Source organism: Mauremys reevesii, linkage group 13, assembly GCF_016161935.1.
Source record: "Mauremys reevesii isolate NIE-2019 linkage group 13, ASM1616193v1, whole genome shotgun sequence".
NCBI lineage: Eukaryota > Metazoa > Chordata > Testudines > Geoemydidae > Mauremys > Mauremys reevesii.
The window spans coordinates 30,118,238-30,136,511 of NC_052635.1; the positions used below are offsets into that span (position 1 = coordinate 30,118,238).

At 47.6% G+C, this 18,274-nt stretch overlaps 2 protein-coding genes across 4 annotated transcripts in view; one reads left to right on the forward strand and one right to left on the reverse strand.

Moving 5' to 3' along the window:
• RBPJL (recombination signal binding protein for immunoglobulin kappa J region like) overlaps nt 1-10,875 on the reverse strand; it is a 37,527-nt gene extending 26,652 nt beyond the window's left edge. Inside the window, exons 1-2 of the mRNA XM_039499099.1 lie at nt 10,553-10,875; nt 758-872 (exon numbers count right to left, since the gene is read on the reverse strand). Of these exons, the coding sequence (XP_039355033.1) occupies nt 758-872; nt 10,553-10,574 (137 nt within the window). The 5' untranslated portion in view covers nt 10,575-10,875. The remainder of the gene's footprint in view (nt 1-757; nt 873-10,552) is intronic.
• The window catches only part of MATN4 (matrilin 4), a 35,195-nt gene that overhangs the window by 4,299 nt on the left and 12,622 nt on the right, over nt 1-18,274 (forward strand). Inside the window, exons 1-3 of one of the 3 annotated variants that reach the window (XM_039499097.1) lie at nt 640-840; nt 1,634-1,692; nt 15,176-15,293. In XM_039499097.1, coding sequence (XP_039355031.1) covers nt 15,218-15,293 — 76 coding nt within the window. In that variant the 5' untranslated portion in view covers nt 640-840; nt 1,634-1,692; nt 15,176-15,217. Of the gene's footprint in view, nt 1-639; nt 841-1,633; nt 1,693-15,175; nt 15,294-18,274 lie in introns of those variants that run through there. The other 2 variants (XM_039499096.1, XM_039499098.1) reach the window with 2 other exon arrangements.

The window sequence follows — 18,274 nt, forward strand, 5'->3', positions numbered from 1 at the left end:
ATGCAATATATTTTATCTTTGAAATTACAACTACAATTAAAATCCAAAGAAATCTTATTAATATTCTGTACATTTCCCACAGAAATAAATCAGTGCTCCGAAGACAAGAAATAATTCTAAATCTGAACTATCCATGGACTAATAATACATAACAGTAGGTGCTCCACATGTGAGTGCAAGCAGAGATGTGCATTGCTGTCTCTGGGTTTAGACCTGCACGTGCGCTGGGTGTGTGTTAGCTCCAAATCCCGGCGTGTGGCAGAGTTAGACGCTGCACTCTGTAGCGTTGTGTAGGAGACCAGGGGAAGCAACCCCCGTTTGTCTAGGCAGCAGAGGTGAGAGTGTTTTCAGTGAGTGCTCGATGGGCACCCAGGGCAGTTCCCGCTTCTCTGCAGCCTCTGACGCTCTCGTTCATGTGGACTCTGGCAGGTGCGCGGGCGGATCTGGGCATCTCTTTCGAGTCACGCTCTGTCTCAGACAGCGCCCGGCCCCCTGGAAAGCCGCTGAGGAGCCCGATGCCCGTGGGGGTGTGAGCTGCCCCCCGCCCTGCGCCGGCCCCTGGGGGTGGGTGGGGCGCCGCCCGGCCCCTCTCCCCGCCGCAGCCCCGCTCGCTGCAGTGTCAAAGGGGGAGGGGTCGGCTCCTTCCCGCGGGCCCCGCGCCCGCGATGCCGGGTTAAATGCAGCGGCCGCTGCCCCAGCCCCACTCAGTCCAGGACAGGCCAGCGGCTGGAGCGGGGTCCCCGGGCGCAGCACCCACCTGTACCAGCAGCACGGGGGTGTCCTCCGCCCGCCTTCCGCTCGGCTCCGCAGCCGCCCCTCCGCGCTCTCCAGCCGGCCGAGGTGAGTGAGGGGCTCCGGGGGCAGCAGGGCACCTGCAGGGCAATACGCAGCGGTGGGCGCAGGGGCGCGGGGCTGCCCCTCGCCGGACCCGCGAACCCCATCCCCGCGGGGCGGTGACACCCCCGGTAACCGACCGGAGGGGCACCCCCGTGTCGTTTGCTCTGTGCCCCAGCGGAGAGTGGGGGGCGATCCCCGGTTCCCCCTGGGGGCTCCCCACCCCAGTGCCCCCCGCCAGCCAGAGGGGAGCGAACCCCCTGGGGGCTCCCCATCCCAGTGCCCCCCGCCAGCCAGAGGGGAGCGAACCCCCTGGGGGCTCCCCACCCCAGTGCCCCCCGCCAGCCAGAGGGGAGCCCCTGGGGCTCCCACCCCAGTGCCCCCGCCTGTCAGACCCACCCCAGTGCCCCCGCCAGCCAGACCTGGGGGCTCCCACCCCAGTGCCCCCCGCCTTCCAGAGGGGAGCGAACTCCCTGGGGGCTCCCCACCCCAGTGCCCCCCGCCAGCCAGAGGGGAGCAAACCCCCTGGGGGCTCCCCACCCCAGTGCCCCCCGCCAGTCAGAGGGGAGCAAACCCCTGGGGGTTCCCATCCCAGTGCCCCGTACCAGACAGGGGAATGATGCCCCAACCCCTGCATCTCTCCAACACAGTGTCCCCTGAATGATCCTGAACCCCTAGGAGCTCCCCACCCCAATGCCCCTTGCCAGCCAGAGGGGAGCAATCCTGCTAGGGGCTCCCTGCGCCCAAAGGTCCCCACGCCTTTGGCCCCTTCCAGTGCAAAATCCTTCTTGCCCCCTAGGAGCTGCCCACTCCAAGTGGCCCTGCCTCCTGCTGCAGCCAGAAGGGAACAACTAGACTGTGAGTTCTTTGGGGCAGCAACTGTCTTTTTGTTCTGTGTTGGTACAGCACCTAGCACAAGGGGGTCCTGTTCCATGTCAGGGACTCATAGGCGCTACCATCCAGCATGTTCCCTACTACCCCACTTCCCAGCTCCCTGCTTGTCAGGGTACAGGAGCTGTCCATGTCTTTGTCTTGTTGGTAGGTGTTGGATATAATGAACTGGGCTAAGAATCAGGCCGGACACAGAGAGGATGGTGTGATGATGAGTTGTTTGTATAGCACCAGCAGCATAGCGGGCACTTGTGCATAGTGTTCATGGTGTCAGGGGAATGGTGTGGGGGAGGTGATAGAGGTGTATGTCTTAAGAAGAAAATTCCCTTTTAGCTCAGTCCTCTCCATTCCCCCACGTGCCTGCAAAATGTAGGAGCTGCTGTCTGCCTGATCAGAGAACCTAGCCATTGCAACCTCTCTGCTCAGTCTGACACCCAGGAAAGCTGGGAAGTTTATAAAGAGTTAGTCCAACTTAATTCTCAGGGGAGCTGAGCCCCAGAATGATGCTTGGAGGAGCAGACGCTCTCAGGAGCTAAGACGTGGAATGGTGCTCGCAGACAGCTGAGACTGGGCATGGTGCTCAGAGAGAGTGGGAGCTCACAGGGGCTGAGACCTGGCATGTCACTTGGAGGGTGCAGGAGCCCCTGGGAGCCAAGCTCAAGGAGAGGCTCATAGGAAGCTGGTGCAAAGCCAGGAGCAAAGACCTGACATGGTGTTCAGAGGTAGCAGGAGCTCATGGGATCTGAGATCTAACACCATGGTCAAAGGGAGCAAGAGCTCCCAAGGGCCAGGTCTGGAGGCATCACTGAGAAGAGGTGAGAGGTGAGTTCCCAGGAGCAAAGTCCTGGCCCCAGAGCTCAGAAGGAGCAGAGTCTCAGCATCTCTCCTGCATTAAAAACTGCCTGAGTGAGAAGAAAGAAAGGATGCAAAGATCTGAAGAATGAAGTACCTGGTCAGTGGGAATACAGTGTGAAGGAAAACCAGAGAGAAGGAAGGAAGGGACATGCCCTGCACAGCTTTTGCCCGTTTCCCCTGAGACCTTGGTATGCCAAGAATCAACTTTCTTCTCTGCCTTCCCACCCTATGCTATCCACCCAGGTTCAGATCTAAACTGCAGCAATCCAGGGCTCCCCACTCTTTCCTTCCCATGTGGAGTGCTCTTCGCTGGCGATGTGGTGCTGGGAATAACTGAGCATGCTCAAAAATCTGTATGTTGCAATTTAGGAATAATGCGGGGGACCTACTCTGTCTCTGGAATACTTTTCAGCTCTCTTTATATTCACATTGGAGATTATGCTTCAGTAAGATGTTCCCAATTGTGTGGGTAACTGATTTAACACTGCATGTTCACCATCTGCCTGTATTAGGAAGGTTCCTGCAGATACTATCCAGAATCTGATTTGACAATGAGGTATACAAACTCATATACATGTTGTGATGTAGCATAGCAAGTATTAGAATGTCTGGATTGTCTAACAAGATATGCACATAACTGTGCTCTTAATTTGTTTGCACTGTTACTGCACTCATACATGCAAACTGGATAATTGCATAGGCAGATGGTAATTATATATATTTGCATAAGCATGGAATCATGATAATTATGCAGAAGAATTAGGTATTCAGTTATGTGTACATTTCACAAGAGCAATTATGCAGCTAATTCGTTTGGAAAATTAGACTGTTATACATTCGTAGTATCTGTGCTAATATGCAATAATCTGAACTAAACCAAATTAAGCAGACGTAGAACATGAAGTTATTTGCTTTTTCCCATTGTGCAGCATGGAGCCAGGGCAGCATTTGTGATGGTGCAGAGAATCATTGGGGAGTCATCAGGAGGCTAGCGTGCAAAGGAACACTGTAATTTGAAAGGAGCCTACCACATATATAAAGTGACATGGGGGACGAGCTCCTGGGACTAATACAGGTTTACTTGGACCACAGCTGCCAGGAAATGTATCAGTTTAAGATTGAGAATGTAGGATCTATTCACGCACTAAGAAAGCCAGTGGGACTTCTGCCTCATTTGAGCCCCAATTGCATGTGGGCTAAAGTTGTTACATTAAAGTTCCCTGCATAGGTGACCAGACAGCAAATGTGAAAAATCGGGACAGGGGATGGGAGGGGGGGTAATAGGAACCTATATAAGAAAAAGACCCAAAAATCGGGACTGTCCCTATAAATTCAGGACATCTGGTCACCCTATCCCTGCAGAAGCTTCTCCTTACCTTATAGAGGAGCCTTTGATAATGAACAGCAGATTTTGTAATAATAATAAGAATTAATAATAGGCACTGAACATGTAGTTCAGAACTACCATTACAAATTGAGTTTCAGAAGCAGGTCCATTCTGGGATGTCATTAGATTTGCCTTTTGATTTGTGCAAAAACCCAGAGCAAAATCCTGCTCTCAGATCTACCTGGTAACTCTCAACTTTGATTTTCTTCTCTCAGAGCATGGCTCAGTGAAGTGAATGGATCTTCTGTATCTGGAAGGCATGCAGAAGAGTTTGGTAATTTTGGTAAAATGACACTTTGTGTCTAAGCAGACAGGCCATTACTGCATTCAGCTGGAAACGTTATTCAAACACTTTCATAAATTCCACGAAAAGGAAGAATTAAAAAACATTTAATTAGATTAGACAGGCTGGAGCTTGGGAGTTGCCTTTAAAGATGCTTTCGTTGGTGCTAACTAGGCTACACTTGCAGGCAGTTTGTGGTCCTTGAGGGGCCTAGTGCTGTGATTGCTCTTAATACAGTATTTCCCTGGAGGTTTCCAGCAGGGGTTGAAGGTTTTCAAGGGAAATCTTTGCTTAAATCGTTTAAAAGTTTCCAATAGGGGCCCCTTTGTTAGATTTCTGAACAATGCCTCTCCCTTGTTAAAACCCGGAAAAATCATAAAATGAAATTTACAAATGTTTGAATGAACAGGACTGAAGCATATGAAGGATGGAGTGCAATGTAGTGCGTGTGTGAGTGAATGATGGCCAGATGCTAGTCTGAGTAATTAAGAGGGGAAAAATGTTTGTGAAAATAATTCAGTTGTGTTTTTAGAGAAACTTGGAAATCTGCTGTTTCCAAAGAAACTGACTAACCTCTTTATACCAAAAGTCAAACACAAGCATCACCTGGGAATGGTACAGGGCTGAGCTGCCCATTTGACTTGTTGGCAGTAATAATTATCTAATGTAATAACTTTATCTCCACCTCTGGCCATATGGTAGCAGCTGGAACATCTGGGTTCAATCCACTTAATGTGAACTCGCCCAGATTTTAATCAGAGCTGGCATAAGGATTTCATTCAGAGGTCAGTCACTGAAACCCAGCATGCACACTTTGTTACCTGCTGCTGGGGCTGGAAGAATTGGTCCTCTGTAGATATTTGCAACACAGACATAGCTTTCAGTGTCATGTAACGTTTTTAGCGGTTAGAAGGGTTCTTTTCCCTTTCCAGTCTTGGCAAGATAAGGTTCTAAAAATAGCCCAGTTAAAACAGGGAATGGTATAGAAATGTGCATAGAATATGCTACACAGGCTACATGTTCAGGATTTTTGTAGGTTTTTTGGTCAGGATAAAATTGTAGAGCGTCTTGTTTCAGTTTGAACTTCAATAAGCTCACAGTAAAATGACAAAATATTGTATTGCATCTCTAAATGCAATATTGTAGGAGCAGGCAAAAAGCATGCTTCTGTTCTTGGGTTTCTATTTCGCTGGGGTCTGGTGAGCCTCTTCTGTCAAGCAGAGGTGTGTGTGTGATGGGAGAAAATTGCTAAAATGCCCCTATATGTAGATACTTATATGGACCACTCTTTCCACAATAAATTTAAGCAGCTTATAATCTTGAATGCTTTTAACCTTGTAATACCTCTCGCAAGATGGAGAAGTGCTATTACGCCAATTTACAGATGGTAAACTGAGGCATGGAGATGCTAAGTCACTTGCCCAAGCTCACATGGGAAGTCTGTGACAGAGCAGGGAATTGAATGCTGGTCTTCCAAGACTCAGGCTACTACTGGACTATCACTGGACTACCATAGGACTATCTTTCCCCTCTTCAGTGGTGGGATTTTGGTGTGCTTGATGAATTGTTTAAATCCATTAGTGCAGTATGTTGGGCTTTCTTCCCCATGCAGAATAAATGTGTAGAATCTATCTATCATATCGTAAGGCGCCTAAAATCTTAATATCTAAGCTTCTTTCTCTTTTTTTGACCATAGTGACCTATCTTTTCAAGAGTATAGTCTCTTAAACACTGTACATGGTCAGTATAAAACATCCAAGTGCGTATATACTTCAAATTCACTATTTAAAAGCATGAGGCCATTTTTCATGTTTTTGCATTTAGAAATAAGAACTTGGAGGAGAAGACTAGTTTGTACCTTCAGGAGACTGAAGGCAGGGTGAGGTGTAAGTGGTTGACTGGTGACACAGGAGCTACAGTTCATGGAAGGGTTGCTGTTCCTAAAGGTGGGATGTGGTGGAGCTCCAAGATTGTCCCATTGAGTTGCAGAGAAACTGGTGTCTCAGGTGGGAGGTAACTGCATCTTTCAGACCCAAACTTCACATACTTCCCTAGATGCTCATGTGAACTGTTTTGTTCAGTTCTGCTGGGTCTCACACCTGGACATGTTAGGAACCTTGGTCATTTTCCAATGAGCTCTTTAGCACAAGTCAAGATGCCATTTTGTATGGCAGAAGCATTTCACATAGATTTGCAAGTCCTGTTATTTGGAAAGGCTTTGGCTCAAGAGAACCCTTTTCCCAATTGTACGGTAAGAGGAGAGGTTCAAGTTTGCACAAACCAGATAGAGGACGTGTGGCTATATTGGAATTACTATGTGATTTTTCCTGGAGAACCTAGTTTTGTGTCAAAACTCTCTGGAGAACATGAGGAGCAGCCTCAGAATATTCCTGGATCCCCAGATGCAGCAGAAAAGTTTGCATGCAGCTCTGATGAGAACTTTGTGAACACAAGCCGAGTTAGGACAAATTACAGCTGGTTTACACATGCAGATCAGAGTCAAACCAGGGCTGATTTCAGATTCGTCTGAGGTTCAAGTCAAATGCTTCTCAGCAGGGATCTAAATCCTGCTTTGTGGAATTGTAGAGACATCTGCTGAGTGTTTCCATTATGTGCTTCTGTGGGCACATCTACCCTACAGCTGGGAGTATGCTTCACAGCTTGAGTAGACAAACACGTTCTAGTTAGATGGAGCAGTAATGCAGGCTACAGGAGTGTGGTTTCTAAAGTGCACTAAGGTGTTGCACATAAATTGGTCCATATAGGTCCTGCTGGTGTGCACTAAAGGCTCCCAAGTGCGTTGTTTGAAAGAGTACTACATTAAAGTGCTCTAGGGAGCATTGCAAAGAGATTATGCATTACGTTATATACTACCATACTGAGTAATGTATGTTATATACATTATTCATTACAGTATTTACAAAGAGAGCCTTGAAATTCCCAATTTTTGGATATCTACATAAAATGCAAAAATTGCTACAAAATAAACCCAAAAAATGGAAATTAATAACCCGGCAAAACAGAAGCAGATTATTTGAATGTTAATATGATATATTACATTTAACATTATATTTAATATTATATTACACTATTTTGACATCATCAGAATGAAATGATTTAACGTGATTGAAATGAAACATTTTGATGTTTCCAGACTGATACGTTTCAGAATTTCAGTTCTGTGCTAAATTCAGAATTTTGCCATTTTGTTCCTAATTCGGAATGAAAACAGCTTTTGAAATGTTGGAATTTCCTGCAGGACAGAAATTCCCTTCTCCAGCCAGCTCTAGTGTTCAGTTTCTTCCTTGTCTGAAGGTACCAGGGGAAGCTGCGAATGTTGCACTGCAGGGCAGGCGCTTCTGTGTGTACAAACAGGAAGCGTCCAACCCTCTGGTGGCTGGTCGTCCTCTTTACATGCCAGTAGAATGTCAGGAAGTACCTGGAATGTCTGGCAACAGGGCAAATGCATCTCTATAGCTATACCTGGAATGCCTGGCAGCACTTCTTACTATAAAGAGTCCTTTGCAGAGACTTGTCTGGTTTGGGATGGGGTGTCCAGCCAGAGGATATGGAAGAATAATCACCGACCTAATGAGAACCATTTGCTGATCTCATCTTTGCTCCTCTCTGTTGTGCTGTGGGTATCTGAGAGCAGACACCTGCTGTAGCTACTATTCTGTCTTTTTCTTTCTCTTGGTTTACATAAGTCTCCAGTTGTGTGAACTAAGCACAGCTGGTGGGGAAGGCAACGTTAAACCCCAGCCTCTTTTACCATGCTACTGAAAAGGAGTCCTGCAAAGCTGTGTGTTACTGTTACACATAAGATGTGTGTGTGTGTGTGTAGAATTTGGGTCTTGGAGGATAAAAATGACTCCCAAAACATTAGAAAGAACTGGGATTTGCTTCTCCACTAGTGAAAAGAACTGGAATTTAATGCAACATAGAAAAGCATCACCCCTCCATTAAACCAGGACTGGCCCATTATTATTGTATTATGGTAGCATCTAGCGGCCCGAGTCACAGACCAGGGTCCCATTATGCTAGGTGCTGTACAAACACAGAACAAAAAAGTCACTGCCCCGAGGAGTCTACAATCCCAGCGCATTTGTGGGGAGTTAGCATTGCCAAAGGCACAGTACAATGGTGCTGTGCTCATCCTGCCCAGCAGCTCTACCCATTGCGTAACTGATCTCTTGTCATGAGACTTTTCACCTCTCAGCCAGCTGCTTAAATTGCCTCTCCCCTGCCTTCTCCCAGGATCCTCAGATACGGAGGAGCTGCCTCTTTTTAGTTTCGCACATGGCACGTATTTGTGTATAGGGTTATTAGGCCAGAGTGGGAAGGAAATAGCTGAATAATAGTGTGTGTTTTGGGGGCCAGAGCCCTAATTTCCAGTAAGAGAGGGATTAACCCTTTGCTCACACTCACGCAGGGGCTCGGGGAAGTGATGAAGTAGGGCTGGGGAGAAATGGCTCCATCAGACTTGGGGGTAGAGGGGGAGAGGCAGGGAACTCTATAAGAACAGCTTCTTGCAAAGCAGAAGGAGAAACTGCTTGAGAAAGGCCAGGTGCCTGCACCAAGGGAGTACAGGGTTTTCCATGTGGGAAAGGTGCTGTGTGACTGTTTGGTTTTCCATTTCCTTTGTGCAATGAGCACACCTGAGAGCCACTGGAGAATGAAGATGCTTGTGACTTGTTTTGGTTGGTCCCTACGCCAGCTTCCGTGCTCAGTGTGCTGTTAGTGTTGCTAAGTGTGGACATAATGTAGCCAACCAGGGAGGAGTATGGATACAAAGCCCAGCCTGGCATGAGTCAAAAATCAGCCGAGTAGTCTGCCCACCCTGGCTCTGCAGCCTGACTGATCTAATGATGGCTCAGCTAGAGGTTGCTTTGTGGGAACCAGGAGACCTGGCTTCCAGGCTTTGCCGAGGACCTGCTGTGTGACCTTGGCAAATCACCTCTGTGGTGTAGCTTCCCTCTCTGTGCAATGGGGGGAATGATACCGACCCACCCTGCTTTCAGATCTGTGGATACACTGCTTTGTAAAAGATCACAGTATTATTATGTCTACTAGAGCTGAGTGCAGACAGGCAGGATTTAGATAGGCCACAAGTTGGTTTTGTTCTGATTAGGAACGAAAGCCAAATATTTCAAAATTCTTCACGAAGGGAATGGAGTCCCAGCTCTGGGGCAGTCCACTTGGTGGATTGCTATGGACCCCAGGAGACCCTCCCCAGTAAACAGTCTGGGACAGTCCACAAAGCTGGCTGCCCCAGAGCTGCGGCCCTTAGAAGCTTGAGCTCTCCAGCAAAACCTGCCTTCAAAACCTGCCTGGCAGCCAGGCCTCCATTGGAACCCTGTCTGGGTTCCATCAGAACTTCGGCAAACTCCGACTGTCTCTGCAGCACATTTCTGTTTCTCCAAATGGGCAAATTCTGACAAAACAGTGTTTAGTTGGAATTTTTCCAGTCAGCTCTAATTATTATTCTTGTCCCCTGTGTACATACCAGGTGGTCCTGGAGCAGCTCATGAAACTTTCTGGCTATTGTCCTTGCTTGTCCTCCACCAACTTTCCCAAAAGTCTTTCTCATGTGTACTTTAAGAGTGACTGGCACCCAATCACAGACCCTTGGGGAAATGCCCCATTCTCCTCTGGTCCTTGATCTCAATCTGGCCATTTTTGCTATTGCAATTTTAGCAGGTGGAACATGCCGTTCTGAGTCTGAGACTTGTTTGCTCCTGGGGTTGTTGAGTAAAGCAGCAGAAATCCCAGAAATGCAGACAAACTGTGAGTCACAGGAACACCATGGCAAGTCCAAGGGAAATGGCTGTGATTTCTGGGGTCTAATCCAGAATCCATTTCTCTGCCTAAAACACTGGGGTCAGAGATTTTTCTGTCTGCGAAAGTGCTTCAGCCCCCTGCGACTTTCATCCCCTCTCTCATCCACCCACTCACTCTCACATAGAATCCAATAGGCAAAACCCTCCCAGCCTATGATAGCAACTGGAATACAGAGCTGATCTGCATCCCCAGGGCTTTCAGATCCCTAACCTGTGATTATGGGTCAGAAGTGGAATATTCCAAACGTTTCTATTAACCTGTAGCTAGGAAACAAATCGCCAAGGAGCCACACTTGAAATCTGAAGCTGCTGTTTTCCCTGAGAGTCAGGATTTGGCAGATAATCCAGACAGACAGACAGAGGCAATCTGAGCAGAGAGCAATGCAAGAGAGTTGGCACTGTGCTCGGATGTGCCAGCGTGTGTGGAAGCAGCAGCATGCACAGGGTGTTGAGCTGACATACCTGTTTGCCCTGGGGGATCCATCGTGAAGTGGGGGAGGCCTCCCAGCCAGTGATCGCTCTGTGAGTTGAGAGGAGTCTGGAGCCACCATCTACCCTTCTGTTGCGTACTTTTCCTGTGCTGACCTCTTTTGCTCACGTATCAACCACCAGGTTTAGGCATCCTTCTGCCCAGTGCAAAGCAGGTGATTATTTATGTCCTTGTGCAGCTCTGAAAGTCAAAGAACTTCTATCTTGGCACCCCTCTTGTTTTGGAAACGTTTTTGTCTCCTTAGCCTGAGCCGAGGTCCCTATCACCCAGTGGTGCTGGAACAGCTCCCAGCAGCCTTTACCTTGAGCAATCGCACCCTGACTGTATCTCTTTCACTTTATAGCTGGGTCGTTATCTCCAAGGTCTCCTGATTATTTCCTAATTTTTCAGTCCTGCCCAGTATTTGCTCTTCCTTTCAGCACCTGTTTCCCAGCTGTGTGCTTCCCACACGTCTCCCGCCTCTGCCAGGCAAACAGCAGTGGTGGCAGAGGGAGACGGGGCAAAGCAGAGAAGGGAGAGAGAGTCAAACAGGCATAGCCCAGCGGGCAAATCCCACCTCTCCCATGGGAGGGAGGAATGAAGAAATGACTGGGGTCACCCTGTGGGCTGTCATGGGTGCAGCATGGCATGGCATGGCATGTCAACAGCTGGGACAGAGCTGAGCTGACGCTGCTATCCTAATCATGGCATCAGGCAGTATAAGCTGTGCTGCAGGGCCAGTATGCGGTAATGCCTGATGTCATGACTGGGATGCGGCATGCATTATTATTACACAGACCCACCCCAGGTAGACATTAACCTCTTCCAGCCCACTGGAACTTGAAGAATGATTAAAGAATTAAGAGGATATAAAAAAAATCCCCAGCTGTTTTTTTCTTGTTTGTTTCTCTCCCTTACAGTTCATTCTTCTGTCTGTGCTGGCTTTGAAGTTACCTGGATACCAACAAACCTAGGCTCCATGCCAGCCTGCCACTGGAGTAAGGCGTGGACTCTAGAAACCTACAGAAATGTTATGCATGGCACAGCTGCCTAGAAATGTTTTCTGGTTAGCAACTGCTTTTTCCCAGAAAAATACCTCTGGGAAAAAAAATCTGTTAAAAAGGAGTGAAATGAAACAGATTTCGTTGGGGACCAAGTGTTTCCTGCAGACTATTTCACTTGAAGATGTTTAGCTGTATCAGAGCAAGTGCCACTAAACTGTGTCTGCCTGTGTCAAAGAAGGCGGGTGACTAGCATAATGTGATAATTTAATACCTTCATACTGCACATTTCAGGAATATGCATTCCAAGCTGCAAGCAAACTTGCATTGCTCAGAAAGATTCATCACATCATAGATTTTAAGGGCAGGAGGGAACGTTATGATCTTCTAATCTTCTGTCTTGCATAACGCAAGCCAGAGAACCTCACCAAGTAACTCCTCCACCAAGCCCATAACGTCTGGTTGATCTATAGCATCTCTTTTAGAAAGGATCTAATCTTGATTTAGAGACTTCAAGTGGTGGAGAATCCGCTACATCCCTAGGTATGTTGTTTGAGTGCTTAATTATGCTCACTGCTAAAAACTTGGGCCTTGTTTCTAGTCTGAATTTGTCTAGCTTCAGCTTCCAACCATTGGATCTCATTGTGACCTTTTGGCTAGATTAAAGTGCCTGCTATATTTTCCAGATCTCAAATCATTCTTGTAGCTCTTTTCTGACTTTCAGTCCTTTCCAGTTTTTCAACATCCTTTCTGAAGTGTGGACACCAGCATTGGAGACAGTGTTAAGGATACAGCTTGAAACCTACTAACTGGACCTGCTTCCTTACAAAAGATTGATTCAGGGCTTGTATATTTCTAGTTGGCGGTTAAATGAACATTCAAGTGATTAGTTATGACTGCAACCGTAGAGCACTAAATAAATATTTACAGATGATTATTCTTAAAATGACTTACTGAAAAAATTGCTTTTTTATAATCTTGACTCCGTAAATGGTGCTGCCTCTCTCACAGGGAGATAGCTTATTAACGATATTTTCCAGCTTGGGGCCATAAATCTAACTTGCCCCACAACAATTTGAAGAGACTGATTTCCAAGCTGTAGGAGAATAGGAGCTGCCCTACAGAATGAAATCAATGGACCATCTATTCTGATACCCTGTTTCCAACAGAGGCCAGAGCCAGATGATTCAGAGGAATGTATAAAACAGTAAAAAGGTGTCCTCGTAAACAAGAATTATGAAGTAACATAAGTAGGAAGAATCTTCTTAGCTGCAGGAAGTTTGTGGTGGTTTTTTGTCCTGGAGGTATGGACTGGTATAGGAACCATGAGGGCTCTAAAGGGAAAGAGATCTCTCTCAGTCCTACTCTTCACAGGTTGACTCTAAGAATATTTGCATGGCCAGTTATTGCAACTGCAATTATGATCCAGGTAAATGTCTGCAGAAATTAGGCATGCAAATACACACCTGTTTTGCATACTTGAAAGTGTGCCGGCATTCCTGAAAATCTAGGCCCTAAATATTTTTGTAGTGATTTTGTTTTCTTGGTAATTAGATGAAGAGAATAGAATCTCATCCACACCGTAATGAAGTTTTCCTTTAATCATAAGGCAGGGAGATCATCTTCCAGATAACAGCTTCATTGCCTGATTTACAGATTGACCCAGACCAACACCACCTTTGGCATGGTCCATGGCTTTGGGAACCTGTCATTTCTGAAGTGCCCTAGTTCAATATCATTTTGTAGTTCAACATTCTGTGACTCCAGATGACTCCAGTCTTGGAGTGTTCTCCTCTGGTGCCCTGGCTGTAGCTCCAGGCAATGCCAGTGACATATCTGCCTCTGCTGGCAACGAATTACAGGTCTAAATGATCTTTAAAACTTATTCTGACCGACCTTGCTCTCTCTAAAGCAATCGCATAATAAGGATTTATCCCAAATCTGAGCAAAAGACAGAGAGACCACTCGTTCAACTTCAGGGGCTGAAGTGACTTACACAATCAATTTGTTTGTATTCCAAAGAGATGGTGCCTTAAAACCTCTATTTTATCTCCTTAAGGTGATATTTCCGGAGACGTGCCTGTTATTTCCTTTCCCTGGCTCCGAATCAGATAACATGCAAACAAACCGCACCAGACCTGGCACTGTCCAGACCCTTTGCTGTGGTACCTCTCCCTCCCGTTGCTTTTCTCTGGCTACATTCCTTGCTTTGGGTAGTGCTACAATTTGCATTTTAATGGCCATTTGCAGCACTCCTGTGGACACGTCTGGGATATGAGCTGCTCTCCCATATTGACCTGTGTCTTTGGGAATGTGGGGTCTCCTCGCCTCCTCTTGGATGGAATGTCCTGCCCGCAGAGACCTCAGCACAAAGAGCTCCATTGTGCATTTAAAGATTCAGGGCTAGAGCAGAGTTTGAGTTTCACTGTGCAAATGCATAAAGGGGGAGGGGGAGAATCAAGTTATTCTGAGGATATCTATATAATTGCTCCCTATTTAGCTTTCACCCAGCATAAAGCTCTATTGTTTGGCGGCGGCCATTAGTAGTATTCATTTATTTTACTCATACTGCACCATGATTGGTGCCTAATCATTGGTTGGTGCATTAATAAAAGCAAACAAATAAATAAGTATCCCCAAAAGGAGACAGGCAAATGCAGTGAAGAACTCATAACCGGGGAGGGGAGAAGTGGAGGTGGACGTGACATCCTGAGGTTTTGAAAAAACAAACTAAATGTCTTTCCCCTTAAGAGCCCAAACACGCAGCTGTCTGCATCAGACAAATAAAATAAATATTGGAGCACAGAGGATGCAACCAAGGAATTATCCCGGGAAGAAACAGCTGCAAAACACTGGAGGTTCAATAAGGTAACATCTCTCTGCAGACAGGTCGCTGGATTCTGTGGGGAAGGAGTGCAGGCACAAACTAATGGCCGTTGCTCTTCAAGGCAGGGAGTGTGATTTACTCTGTGTTTGTACAGCACCTAGCACATGGGGCCCTGTCCTGGCTGGGCTGGCATTTCATTCATGAGTACCCAGTACACAGCCAGTGTCCCTCAGTCCAGTCTGATGATGTATGGCAAGAGAAGGTGACTGGATAACTACTGTCTGACTTTCCCCGATACAGACAACCTGCTCCTCTGTGGGCTAAAGGGGGCTGTGATGTATCCAGTTATGAGAGTGTTTGGCTATAAATCAGATCTGCCCTGTTTATACAATAAGGCTTGTCTGACTGCCAGCTCGGCCCACTGTTTGCAAATCAAACTGAGCTCTTTCTGTTTGATGCGTCATCACCAACTGTAATGAAATTTAACTGCAATGAAAAATCTCATCTTTGGAAATCTCATCCTTAACTTTTCTTGTTGGTCTTTGGCTGGCTCTCCATTCCCTACTCCTGTCACTGGCTTGAATTCCCACCTTCTTTCATAATTACCATTCAGAGATCTTTTTGAAATGCTGGTGCATCTATTTAGACTTCTGTGGGTTAGTATTTTGGATCATTCACCCTGGACCAGGACAGTGACTATTGCTGACTTTTTGGTTCCCGGGATATGTTCATATTTGCCTTATAAACATCCCAGAATAGCATTGTGATTTCCTGTCTTCTCCTTGCAGTGAACCTTCTAACCTCCAGAGGCTGCATTCTCTTGGAGCTGAATGATGAAGCTGCTACTTGCCGTTCCTCTCCTCCCGCTCATCTTAACGGCCTTAGAAGCCAGACCAAAGCCTGCAGGTGAGCAGCTGGCCAAAGCTGTGCAGATTATAAGCAAGGAGCCAAAGCCCTGGCTGATGTGCAAGTGTGTAAGTCAGAGTAATAGATACCCCCTACAGTGAGCTAGAGTCTACGGTTACCATAAATCATTCGCTTTTGCTTCCAAACCCATCAGCCAACAGAATCTGATTCTATAAATGAGCTGAGCACTAGGAGAAAAACCATGAAGAACTCTTTGATTCCTCAAGTATCAGAGGGGTAGCCGTGTTAGTCTGGATCTGTGTGAATACCCACTTCTTGCATCTGAAGAAGTGGGTATTCACTCTTTGATTCCTCAGTCTTTGACACCACATTTCCTACTAGAGTAGCAGTTTTTAAAGGAGATAAGCAAACTCCAAGAGCAAGGCATAGGCGAGCGCTGAACTCCTTGCCAGTCCCACTGCAGCATGTGCCCGAGGTGCGAAAACTCCATCCTGAGCTCTCAGTAGGCCGAGGTTGCTAAATTAGTTCCAGTGTTAGGAGTAGCAGAGACTCCAAATGGAGAGAACAGATGGGCACATATCAAAGATGTCCAGGCACTTAAAGATTGCGCTGTTGATTCTGGGCAGCAGACATGGGGACTTCATGTGTTTGTTTAATATTTAGGGTCACATTCTCCAAGGCTCATGTAACAGGCAAATCAAACAACACACATTCACAGCCGTTGTATGTGCAAAACACCCTGCTCCTGTTTGCATGCACAGATTAGGTGCAGAAGGGGACTTGGAACCATTTGACATGGCTCCTCCGTTGTGGGCTTCTTCTTAAGAAGTCTGTCTCATTTTATACCTGAAAAACAGGAGCCTGCAAAACATGATAAAAATCCAGGCAGTGTTGGACTTAGAGGGGAATAAAAGAATTATCCACAGTGGTATTATTTAATGCTATTATTTAATGTTTGCTCTAGAAGGAACCATGAAGCCTGCTTGTGGAGCCTTTTATGTATGTAAACTGCAGCTGCAAAAGGGCAAGGCCATATTATACACGCACATGAACTGCTCAGAGGCGGCACCCTTGTAGAGGGCTGTGATGCCTCATCCGTTGCGAAAGCACAGATAGACAAGTGTCGTAATATACTTTTATATACCATGATTCCAGGAGCTGGTGCAGAGATCTCAGGGCCTCTCCCTAACATGACCTTTCACAGCAGGGAGTCAGGAAAGACTGGATTGGTTTGATTTCCCCCCCAAAATATTATAAAATGCTTTGGCACAAGCAGATAGATAGATAGACAGGAGAGTCTGAAGCCAAATTATAGCCTCCTTGGAACAGAATAGGGTTAATGACTGATAACCCTTTGCTCACTGCCCCAGCTGTCAGGCTACCTTCTACTTGAAGTTGACAGGGAGGAAGGGCTCTTGCTTGGAATGCTTACTGGTGAGTTTGGAGAGGAAAGGCCCAATCCTGAGCCTTGCTCTGACCCCCTGTGTCACTCTGGTGGCACCAAGGGGCTGTCTAGCTGGTTAAACTGTCAGGTAGGGAATCCCCAGTGGTGGGGGAATCCCTGGGTGGCATAAAGCCCAGGGTAGCCTGCCCTGTGACACCTCCCTCTCCTCACAGCCACAGGCACTGGGAGCTGAGGGCAGGAAGGGGTGTGTCTGGATCCCTCTGTGCTCCAGCAAAGCCCAGCTGGTGGAAGGTCTCTGGAGGCTGTACCAGCCAGGCGTAGGTTCGAGCAACCCGGGTGCACCGGAGGGTTGAGCTTAAAGTGTGTGAGCGGCAGAATGGGGATTGGAGGAGTTCTGGTGGAATTCAGCTGCCAGGACCAAGAAGGCCACTTTCATGTAGTCGGAATCACCATCACCAAAGCTGCTGTGCGGCTCTGCCTGCCTGAGGCTCCCCCGGCGCAGCTCCAGTGCCGCCTGAGAGATCTGTCAGGCATGTTGTTAAAGCTGATTTGCTGAGGAGCATTAACAGGGCTTGAATCAGCCAAACATTCCCCCATTGGCATTTGCCCAGGGATAATAAAAAAACAGAGACTGTTAATCCTCACTGCGTGGCTGTTCTGGCAGCACCGCCCTAAAGGTGAAAGCAGCAGGCCCAGAGGACTCAGCTGGGGGGAGGAGGAGGCGAGTTCTGTGCGACACACAGGGACCCTAGTGGCTGCAGATTGGTCTCCCTGTTTCTGGCTATCTCTGGAATAGGCAGGTCTTGGGTTTAGGAGAGGGCCTGTGAGCATCTTCTGTACGTGTGAGTCCCATGGGTGCCAGTCCATCTGGGCTGCCCAGGCCTGCGCCCTTGTGTTGGCTCTGCCAGGCCTGTCTCATTTACATCTCTCCGCTAGCCCAAATCACAGCCCTCAGGCTGTTGGCTGCAAATGCTGGGAGGAGAGTTTGGGGCCTCAGACGAAAGGACGGAAACTTCTCTGCAAGCTCAGCCAGGAAAACCTAGAGCGTCCTTCAGAAATGAGGGTCTGTCTCAGAGGGCTGCACTGGGAGACCCCCAGGCATCAGGAGAAAGTGAAACACTGAGCGGAAGGATTTCAGGTGTCTCTGAAGCATGAGCCAATATTGTGGTCCCCGCCCACCCGCCATGCTGTCATGAGCTGTTAACACCTGAATGTCCATTCTGTTCAGAATGCAGCAAGAAAGCCGCTGCTGGGAATCCGTCATTCCCTGAGCTCATTCAGGGCCCCCCATGGCATTGGGCCAGTCGAGGACTCTGTGTCATTCCTGGGCTGGGGGGCTCAGGGAGCCAAAGGCAAGTTTTAACCTTCCCAGGGCCACAGATAATGGGACTGACGGCATGTCTTGCCCTCTTTTTTTCTCCCAGTCTGGCACATCCATCTCCAGCCTCTGCCAAGGTTCCCTCTCACCCAGCTCTGTGGTAATGGAGCTCAGAGGAGCTCCAGACTCGGTCTGTATTTTGATCCAGGTCTTCTGTGACTCCTGCTATCTCCATGGAACCGTTACCCCCACCCAGAAATAAGAGGGGCTGCACCAGGCCTGATCTTTCACCCCCTC